General features: G+C 42.2%; 1 protein-coding gene across 1 annotated transcript; it reads left to right on the top strand.

The window, feature by feature from the left end:
* Positions 1 to 4,048: 4,048 nt before the first annotated feature.
* LOC136510400 (uncharacterized) lies at positions 4,049 to 5,230 on the top strand. The gene has a single exon (XM_066504862.1). The coding sequence runs from the start codon at positions 4,049 to 4,051 to the stop codon at positions 5,228 to 5,230; it is 1,182 nt and encodes a 393-aa protein (XP_066360959.1).
* The last annotated feature ends 6,335 nt before the right edge of the window (positions 5,231 to 11,565 follow it).

The following is an 11,565-nucleotide window of genomic DNA, read 5'->3' as shown; positions in this document are numbered from 1 at the left end:
ACTGTAGGGGCGGTCAGGAAACCGCCCCTACAGAGACACCCTCTGTAGGAACACCCTGAGAAGGACGGCTAACATAGTCACCCCTACAGAGACTTTAGAGCCGCTCCTGTAGTAACATTCTGTAGTAGTGACCATGGATCCAGGCCACTCGCCGGCGAATGGGTGTTGGACTGTACTCATGTCAACAAGTCTTCGCGCCGTCCTTACGCGAACTCACAGCACGAAGAGTTGAAGCTAAGCAACTCTGGCTACGTCTCTTCGCCCAACTCCGTGCTTTTAGAAGCTGCTAATCCAACAACCACCTCTCTATCATTTCGAACATTACGGAGCCTAGCTACACGCACAGATAAGTCATCACCCAGTCGGTATCCGTACTATCGAGCACACACTCATTTTTTAGATAAACTACGGTACAAATATACCTCATTTCGTCCATTCGCACAACAGCATAGATTTCTTTGGTATAGAAATTTATAGTCCCTGCCTTTGGTTCAACTATCCTCCACAGCTAAAACTTGAATGCATCAGCAATACACTTTTAAAATTGTTCACCCGAATAGCAGGTTTAAACTAAGCTTGCCACACTAATTATGTGCTACTCAGATTCCATAAATACCTCTAAAAAAGAAACGTTCATGGAATCCTTTATTTACCTAACACCTCTCTTAAGGGGCTGTTTCTTTACTCTACTCAAATTTGCAGGATTATACTATTTCATTGAAGTAACACCAAGCAATGACTTGTGCAACTCTAAACTTTGCAACAATGTTTCTCAGTCACTTTATTCAATGGACATGTGACATGTGATTACTTCTACATATTTATACATGGAAATACTCACCCTTCACTAACATGTCGAAGGCACCATCACTTCTGCAGGTTTTTACCTTTAAGTACTCTCAATCCATCTTTTGTTGTCTAACGTTTTATTTTCCTCAAATGGTCAATACATTTAAGATAATGTTTTAACTTTCAACTTTAACAAGCAAAATGCGAAAGCACAAACTTCACATGAAGCAAAGCCAAGGTGACCAAAATATTTGCAACAAATTTAGTTGCTCAAGACAAAAACACCCATAGTTAGCCCAAGGGGCCATCTCGAAATGATCATCTATCATTTTATATATTTATCTATTTCTAACATGCAGAATAACATCACGGTGAGTATCTCTCACAGAAATGTATCTTCATTCATGGCATCCATTCCTCTTGTACCCGCGTGAATTATAAACTTGAATCACCCAAGCAAATATTAAAAAGCTGAAAGGAGGTCCTTACCATCGTAAGGACCACCAATATCAGCAAAAACATGTTTGGCGAGATCAAAATTAATCAGCAGTCATAGAGCACCACCTGCATCCATTTCGATCTCTATGTACAATATAAAAAGACCTTACTGAGTTTGTGTTGCCAAGAATACATGCAACAATACAAATGTGAATCTATGTTTTGCAAACTTTATTGTTTCGCAATCAACACCGTGTATCGTCAACTAGGCTTTTACCAACGCTGAAAGCCCTAGTTTGGTTTTAGATAATTGATGAAACCTATGCACTAACCTTTGTCATGAGTTGTGATATGAGCTAGGTTGGTGCAATCCAAGTGTGGAGCATTGTGTCACTCAAGAGATGGTGATGATCACATGAAATGATGAGATAGCCACATGTGATGATGATCAAGTGCTCAACTTAGAAAAGAAGAAAGAGAAAAACAAAACCCTATGGAAGCTCAAGGCAAAGGTATAAATAGGGGTTTTGTTTCGGTGATCAAGACACTATAGAGAGTGTGATCACATTTAGGGTAGATGGCCGTACTATTAAGAGGAGTTCTTAACTAGACAATTCGGTCATCTATAGCCCCTAGGTGTTGGACTTCATGCATTGCATTTAGACATAGTGCACATCGGAAAGCAAGCAAAAATATTTATCAAAAATGTTTTGAGAAATGCTAACTTGGCTCTAACATGTTTTGAGAAAACACTTTGAGAGTTAGCATTGCTTGCGGGGAGTAGCTCGAGTTGACGTGGATCGAATCACACAAAAGTTTGCAACGTGCCGACCATGTGGAGGTGCCTGGGTGGCACCGCCACCCCTGTCCGGTGGCACCGCCACCCCTAGGGCAGTGCCCACTTGGGCTCGGCAGAGAAGGGCCGAGAGCGGTTGTTTCGGGGTGGTCACCGGACATGTCGGTGTACACCGCCTTGGGCGCGGTGGTGCATCGCCTGGTCACTGCCACTAGATGTCCGGTGCCACCGCCGTTTTCCTCCAGAGACAGGCGCAATCAAGGGAGGTCACCGCCATGGTCACCGCCATGGTGATGGCGGTGCACCGCCCTATTTTTCCAGAGAGGGCTGATTTTGGGAACTTGACTAGGATGGTCACCACCACCCCTAGGGTGGTGCCACCACCATGCCATGCCCGGTGACTGTTGGTATTTATTAACGCACATAGATAAATCCGCAAGCATATGGATACCACTAGAGCTTTCACCCGTAGGTATTCCAAGTATTGTATCCACAGGGAAACGTGTGAGACTAACTACGATCTAACTTAACTAGGGGTAGCAACAAGGTTAGGATAAATAGGAGTGTAGAGAGGAAAACTAAGGTTCTCTAGTTCTAACTTGGGTAAGCTATGTCTTCTACTATTCAACCGAGGACATTACTAGGGACAGACACCAGCAGAGGATGCTTTCCTTCGTAACCGCATCTTACTTGCGCCTACAAACAGGAGGTGGACTACAAAGGATCAACGAAGCTATATAGTACAAGCTATATAGAACTTATGTCACACACGCAATCTACCACCTTCCAGAATGCAGGGGGCATCCACGATTAACCCAAGTCTAAGCACCGCGCTTACACTTATGATTAATACTTTAACCTAGTCGTTGGGAAGTGACCGTTGGGGCACCACCGTGTCCGGTGCCCCCGTGTAGACAACTCCAAGGGGTATAACGACTCTATTTGCTTGCGTGGCTATAAATAGAGAGTGTGGCTGGTCTTGGCCACTCTCTTGGCACCTCATACACTTGTGCACACCCTTTGGAAGCTGAGCAACACACTCCACTCACTTGTTCACTTGATTTCATCATCTTGAGTGAGATTGGAGAGCCTCTAGTGCATTGCATTGAGTTGCATCAACTTATGGCACTAGTTGGGTAATTTGGGCTGGTTGTGAGCTTGTTACTCTTGGTGTTTGCCGACACCTAGATGACCCGGTGATTGGAGGATCGTTGAGCGGAGTTGGTGATTGTCTCTGGCCTCTATCGGTTGCTTGTGAGGGGTCTTGGGCCTTCCCTAGTGGAGCGTCAAAGGCAACTCTAGTAAATTGCTCATATCATTGAGCTACCTCACTTATGGGTAGGTTCTTGCGGTGTCCAATTGTGTGGACGAGGTTCGTGCAACACCACTTAGCCACCAAACCACCAAGTGTTGGTTGACACAACAGAGACTAGCGTGCCGACAAGCATGTGAACCTCGGGAGAAAAATTGCTTGTCTCTTGCCATTGGCATCTCCCGGTGATTGTATTGGTGATCATATTGTTATTGATTCATCCCTCTACACGGCGGTATAAACATCCCACTAATTCCTTTACTTACTTGCAAAATAGTTGTAACAAGCTCTTTAGTGTAACTAGTTTTGAGAACTTGTTTGCTTGCTAGTTTAGTATCACCTAGTGGAGCTCTTTAGTGTAGACTTGTTGAGAGCTCTTAGTGAGTAGTGGCATAGCCATTGTTTGTGCCTAGTAATCATAGCAACTAGAATTGTTTGATAGGTGGCTTGCAACCCTTATAGAGCTAGAGCAAAATTGTATTTTTCCATTTAGTGTACTAACATCTTGCTCTAGTGTATTTGTAAAAATTTTTATAGGCTATTCACCCCCTCTAGCCATTTAAGAACTTTCAAGTGGTATCAAAGCCATGGTCACTGTTTGTTTCAAGGCTTAACAACCTTTGGTGCAAAATATGGCTCAAATTGTGTTCAACCTTGTTAGGGGTAAACCACCGTTCTTTGATGGTGCATCTTTTGATTATTAGAAGAGAAAGATGGAGATGTACCTTGGTTCAATCAATGACAAGGTGTGGGATGTGGTAGAGAATAAGTTTGTGATCATTGACCCTACCAATCTCATCGACAATGACAAGATCAACAAGCAATGCAATACTATGGCACTCAACACAATATACAATGGCATTGATTCAAAGGTGTTTGAGCAAATCAAAGATCTTGATAAGGCAAGTCAAGTTTGGGTGAGACTAGAAGAAACATATGAGGGCACTTCAATGGTAAAAAGTGCCAAGCTCTACATGCTCAAAAACAAGCTATCAAACTTCAAGATGAAGGATGATGAGTCTATTCTGGAGATGTCCTATAGGCTACAAGTCATCATCAATGATCTCAAGAGTTTGGGTGAGAAGGTAAAGGATGAGGACTTCTCTCACAAATTCTTGATGTGTTTGCCAAAGAGATTCAAGACATTGAGAACTATCATCTTTAAAGGTGGATTGAAGGATGTCACTCAAAATGAGGTGCTTGGTGATGTGATGACCGAGGACCAATACAATAGTGATGGTGAAGAAATTGTGAAGGAGGAAGACAAGAAGAAGAGTGTGGCATTTAAGGCTGGCACTTCTTTCTCCAAGAACAAGAGTAAGGGCAAGGCTAAGAAGGAAGAATCAAGTGATGAAGAATGCTCTCATGATGATAGTGATGATGAAGCACTAGCTCTCTTCATGCGCAAGTTTGGCAAGATGATGAAGAAGAAAGGCTATGGTGCATGGAAGAGAAGAGATCACTTCAAGAACAAGGAGTATGTGAGGTTGTGCTACAAGTGCAAGAGCCCCAATCATGTTGTAGCGGATTGTCCCTACAATAGGGATAATGAGGATAATGAGAAGAAGAAGAACAAGAAAGAAAAGAAAGAGAAGAAGATGACCTTAAAGAAGAAGAAGAAGAAGAAGGGTGAATCCTATGTTGTCACATGGGATAGTGATGCCTCCACCAATGATGATTCAAGTGATGATGACAAGGCATCCAAGAAGAAGGCTCTAGCAAGCATTACTATCAACAACAAGCCTTCACTATTTGACACTCCATCATGCTTCATGGCCAAGGGCTCCAAGGTAAAATATGATGAGAGTGAAAATGATGATAGTGAAAGTGAAAATGATAGTGATGATGATGAATTCTCAAATGAACATGCTAGAACAAGCCGACTCAATAATTAACAAGAAAAGCAAGAAGTGCAAAGAATTACAAAAGAAGCTTAATACTCTTGAGCAATCCTTTGATGAGCTCAATGCTACTCATGAGAGGCTAGTGGAAGCCCATGAGAAGCTTGGCAAAGCTCACACCAAGCTTGAAAATACTCACTCCTTGCTTCTTGAACAAGATAAGAAAAGGGTTATAGTATCATGTGATGTGAGCATAACATGTGACATTATTGAAGAATCATTTTATGAACCTATTGTTGTTGCTCCCACTAACCCTTCTTGTAGCTCATCATCCACGACCACTACCACTCCTACCTCTACTACTACTGATGATTTCACTTGTGATGCCTCACTAATGGTTGAGAATGAGACTCTCAAGAGAGAGGTGAATGAGCTCACTCACGCCCTAGGAAAGGCCTATGGCGGTGAGGCCCGCTTGCTAAAGTGAGCCAAAGGTTCTCTCTTAACAAAGAGGGATTGGGCTATACCCCCAAGAAAGGCAAGGCGGCCTTTGCTACTCTCAAAGCTTGCTTTGTGAAGAGAAATGGTCGGTTTTGCAATAGATGCAAGCAAGTAGGGCACTTAGAGCAATCTTGCATAAAGAACAAGAAGAAGAACAATGCTAATGTATCCTCAATTTGTTTTGATTCTTGTTACATGCTTACCAAGGGTGTGAATGGTGTGAAGGCTAAGTTCATTAGTACACCTATTGTGGGCTTAAAGAAGAAAGCTATTTGGGTACCAAAGAACTTAGTAACTAACCTTCAAGGACCCAAGCAAGTTTGGGTACCTAAAAAGAATTGATTTTCTTTTATAGATAAACTATAAAGCCGGAGGAAGGCATTGGGTGCTTGATAGTGGGTGCACACAACACATGACTGGTGATTCAAGAATGTTCAATTCAATCAACTCAAATGATGATAATGGGATTGATAGTATAACATTTCGTGACAATGGGAAAGGCAAGGTCAAGGGGCTTGGTAAGATTACAATATCCAATGACTTGAGCATCTCCAATGTGCTACTAGTAGAGAGCTTGAACTTCAACCTATTGTTGGTAGCTCAACTTTGTGATCTTGGTTTCAAGTGCATATTTGGAGTTGATAATGTAGAGATCATAAGTGTAGATGGCTCTAACTTGATATTCAAAGGTTTTAGATATGAGAATCTATACTTGGGTTGATTTCAATGCTAGTGAAGCTCAATTGTCAACATGTTTGTTCACTAAGTCTAGCATGGGTTGGTTATGGCATAGAAGGCTTGGTCATGTTGGAATGAAATAATTGAACAAGTTGATTAAGCATGATCTAGTTAGAGGCTTGAAAGATGTCATATTTGAGAAGGATAATCTTTATAGTGCATGTCAAGCCAGAAATCAAGTTGGAAACATACATCCTAAGAAGAGCATGATGAGTACATCTAAGGTATTTGAGTTGTTGCACATGGATTTATTTAGACCAACCACATACACTAGCATTGATGGAAACAAATATGGATTTGTGATTGTGGATGATTTCACTAGATATACTTGGGTGTTCTTTCTTGTTGATAAGAGTAATGTGTTTGCAACCTTCAAGACATTCATCAAGAGAATTCACAATGAGTTTGAAACAACTATCAAGAAAGTGAGAAGTGACAATGGAAGTAAATTCAAGAACACAAGAGTTGACAATTTGTGTGATGAATTTGGGATTAGGCATCAATTCTTGGCCAAGTATACTCCTCAATCAAATGGCCTAGTTGAGAGGAAGAATAGAACTTTGATTGAGATGGCAAGATCAATGTTGAGTGAGTGCAATGTGAGTCATTCATTTTGGGCCAAAACAATCAACATGGCTTGCTACTATAGCAACCGACTCTATTGTCATCCATTGAAAGAGAAGACACCTTATGAGCTCTTAATGATAGAAAGCCCAATATTGCATACTTTTGGGTTTTTGGTTGCAAATGCTACATATTGAAAAAGCCACAAGATTGAGCAAGTTTGAGAAGAAATGTGATGAAGGCTTCTTACTTGGTTACTCAACTAGTGGCAAACCTTATAGAGTTTGGAATTTGGCTAGTGGTACTCTTGAGGAGGTGCATGATGTTGAATTTGATGAAACCAAGGGTTCCCAAGAGGAAGATTAGAATCTAGATGATGTAAGAGGCACTTAATTAGTCAATGCAATGAAGAACATGGATATTGGTGATAGAAACCCTAGAGAGGTGATTGAAGTTGAAGATGACAAAGATCAAGTGCTCACTAACTCAAATGTGCAAGCTAGTGGTTCTCATGATCAAAATCAAGCTAGTGCAAGTGATGACAAAGTGCAAGATCAATAACAAGTGGCTAGTTCATCATCTCAACCAAATAAGCAATCAAATACAAGCAATCAAGTGCAAGTGCTCCAACCAACCAATGTTGCAAGAGATCATCCTTTGGACTCTATAATTAGAGATATCTCAAGAGGTGTACAAACAAGATCAAGATTAGCATCATTTTGTGAATATTTCTCATTTGTGTCATCCATTGAACCTAAAAATATAGATGAAGCTTTATTGGATGTTGATTGGGTGAATGCTATGCATGAAGAGCTAAACAACTTCACAAGAAATCAAGTATGAGAGTTAGTTGAGAGGCCTAAGGGACACAATGTGATTGGAACTAGATGGGTCTTTTGAAACAAGCAAGATCAAGATGGCATAGTAGTAAGGAACAAAGCAATATTAGTAGCTCAAGGATACACTCAAGTTGAAGGTCTTGACTTTGGTGAAACATATGCCCTGGTTGCAGGATTAGAAGCAATTAGGATCTTGTTAGCCTATGCTTGTGCCCACAACATCAAGCTATATCAAATGGATGTGAAGAGTGCATTTCTCAATGGCTACATTAATAAAGAAGTGTATGTTGAGTAACTTCCTGGTTTTGAAGATGAGAAGAAGTCCAACCATGTTTACAAGCTAAGAAAGGCATTGTATGGAATGAAGCAAGCACCTAGAGCATGGTATGAGATATTATGAGATTTTGTTGCTCTCTAAAGGGTTCAAGATGGGTAAGGTTGACACCACTCTCTTCACCAAGAAGATAGGCAATGACTTATTTGTGTTGCAAATCTATGTTGATGACATCATATTTGGATCAACCAATAAAGATTTTTGTGAAGAGTTTAGAAAGATGATGGCTAATCAGTTTGAGATGCCCATGATTAGAGAGCTTAGTTACTTCCTTGGTCTTCAAATCAAGCAATTGAAGAATGGTACATTTGTTAGTCAAGGCAAGTACATCAAAGACATGCTCAAGAAATTTGGAATGGATGATGCAAAGTCAATTAGTACACCAATGGGGACAAATGAAAACTTGGATAGTGATGCAAGTGGTAACATGGTGGATCAAAAGATGTATTGGTCTATGATTGGAAGCCTACTCTATGTGACCGCATCAAGGCGGGATGTGATGTTTAGTGTATGCATGTATGCTAGATTTTAAGCCTCACCAAGAGAAAGTCATTTGAAGGCAACCAAGAGAATATTGAGGCACTTGAAGCATACACAAAATGTTGGATTGTGGTATCCCAAAGGAGCAAGATTTGAGTTGATTGGATATTCGGACTCTGATTATGCGGGATGCAAAGTTGAGAGAAAGAGCACATCGGGCACATGTCAACTATTGGGAAGATCACTTATGTCTTGGTCATCAAAGAAGTAAAATAGCGTAGAACTTTCAACCACTGAAGCAAAGTACATTTCAGCCGGTAGTTGTTGTGCTCAATTACTTTGGATGAAAACCACTTTGAGTGACTTTATAATCAAATTCAAATAAGTGCCATTGCTATGTGTCGGCCCCTCAATTTGAGAGTCCTCGGTGCATCCGTATTTGCACTAGGATCATGCACAAATACGCACTAATCATAGGGATGGTACATAGATATATAATAAAAGGTTCCAAGCTTTATTGATATCTAAAATAAGGTCTACAACAGTGGCCCAAGGGGCTTAGTCATAGGCTACATAGCTAGCGGAAGGCTTTGGCCATGAAACGACATTATTGGTGGTCTCTAAAGCAGGATTATAACACAACGAAATGACATCCTATTCCACAGGCAACTTGAGCGCGAACAAAACCCTAGCCTCGATGTCACATTCCTATGATCGTATCTCCTTATGGGAAACCTAATCCTCATGGTACGCTTCATCTTCGAAGTCATAGTCTTCTTCTGTGCTGAGGTCTATGAGTCAACAATGGGTGAGTACATACGTACTCAGCAAGTCCCAACCATAGGGTGGAAATAGAAGTGTAGTGGTGGTTATAGTTATGGTTTGGGTCCTAGCGGAGTATTACTATTCCTACTAGTACCTGGGTTAGCATCAATTCCATTACCAGTTTCATTACACATAAAAGTAAAGCTAATCATAGTATCCCATCCTAGCATTTGCCTATTCTAAGGATGTGGCTATTCGAATAGATTTAATAAACTCTGCAGAGGTGTACAAATTTCCCCACATGATAGGTGCAACCTCATACATGATCAGTGGACAAAATTTGACCTCATCCATATAATCTCTACCAATGGACAAAACAGTGGCTCGAACGTGGCCTAAAAACCTAAAGCTTAACGTGGAAGATCACAAACCATCCACGCCAACCAGACACGGAAGAAAACCTATTCCCCGTATCAGCTCCTGATATTTCACTGCCTACACCAGCCTCCTAGTAGACACTATACTTCTATCTAATGGGGTGTGGGATCAAGCCTACCCATATAGACATATGGCTATACGAAAATATCTCACTAGGCGAGAGGGACTATGAACCGGTCCTTATGTGACCAAGGCGAGTATCTCCCACAGGAACCCTATCCAGGCATCCCTACCATGATAAACTACCTCTGTAGTTTACCACCCCATGTCGAGGCTTAATTTAGGTTTAGCAAGTTTTAAGTTCCATTATTATCCCTAAATCCAGTCATGGTGTGGAGCTCATAAAATAACAAGATACCCCTTTATCTTAATTATATCGCATTAACTGAGCTCATTTTACAAGGTAATAATCTCATAGTCATGTTTTAGCATTATGGTGGTTTAAAGCAAGATGGTAGGGAGGGGATCTAGGACTTGCCTTCGTCATTGTCACCTTTCAGCACGTCTACATAACTCAGGTCTTCATCCTCCTGACGATTACCATCGTCTATCGAACATATCGGTCCAATAAGACTACTGCTATCCACAAAAGAAAAGGCACAAGCAAACATAGAACTATATGGTGGCACTAGGTGCATATGGTAGGGTTTGATTTTAGATGAATTTTAGAAATGGTTTCATGCGAAACGGAGTTATGGTTTAAAAGTTATGAATTTTAGAAGTTTATTCTATAGCTAATTAACTAGGTGGAATTTTATATGCATTTTCTAGTGCATTAAAATGGGTACAAACTAAATGGTTAGTTTCCTTAATGCATCTTGTTTATTTACAAATTTTCTGGGATTTTTTCTAAGTTTGGAAAATGCATTTCTAACCCTCTGTGTACACTAACCGTGTGTACCCGGTGTTTTCTAAAATGTACCCGCACTGTGTGTGTGATAGGTGGGCCCCTTCCTTGCATCAGCAATGATGGCAGCGTTGGCATTAAGGCCATGGGCCCGTATGTCAGTGAGGGAAAGGGAGAGAGAGGGGAGACGGACAAGGACGGAGGGGAACATCGACGCTGTTTCCTTCCGGTCCCACCTGGCGAGGATAGAGAAGGGGGAGAGAGGGGGACGGTGGCAGACGAAGGCGACCGTGCTGGCATCAAAATAGGGGGGAGGAGCGGGGCTCACCGGAGCGGCTTACGTCAGTGGCGTTAGTCCTTGAGAGTGGTGGATGAGGGGTGGACAGGGTCTACTGGGTCATGCCGCAGCTGGTGGTGGGGTCGCCGTCGGCAGCGGGTGCCCATGGCGGTGGCAGCGGCTCAACAAAGAGGTCATGGCGGCGTAGTGCACTAGACTAGGCCCTAGAGGCCCTAATCTACTCAACTATCCACGTGAACGCATGTGCGGGTGCGTGAGAAGTGCAGTGGGGGTGACGGTGTGTCCTGGGGCATCCTCGTCGGTGATAGCCGACGGCCATGGCGGCTTGGTGGAGCAGGGCTCATGCGGGCAGTGCTACATAGAGACCTATACTGCCTAGCAACTACAGCAAAAGAAAGAAGGGAAGCTCATAGACTCGCCGGTCACTCCAATTGGCCAGAGACGCAGCGGAGAAGAAGGAAGGAAAGGGCAGCACTGATGGCACCGGCGAACTCTAGAAAGGGAAGAAGTGGAAAAAGAGGGGAAATAGGAGGGGAAAGGGGAAGAGGAGGGGGAGATGGGGTGTTCTCGCCCTCGATGAAGTTG

Source organism: Miscanthus floridulus, chromosome 16, assembly GCF_019320115.1.
Source record: "Miscanthus floridulus cultivar M001 chromosome 16, ASM1932011v1, whole genome shotgun sequence".
In the NCBI taxonomy this organism is placed as follows: Eukaryota; Viridiplantae; Streptophyta; class Magnoliopsida; order Poales; family Poaceae; genus Miscanthus; species Miscanthus floridulus.
The sequence above is the reverse complement of the archived record's forward strand: the minus strand, read 5'-3'. Positions and strand labels throughout refer to the sequence as shown.

Coding starts and splice junctions, on each gene's coding strand:
- LOC136510400 (XM_066504862.1), top strand. CDS start 4,049: ATGGAGATGTACCTTGGTTCAATCAATGACAAGGTGTGGGATGTGGTA.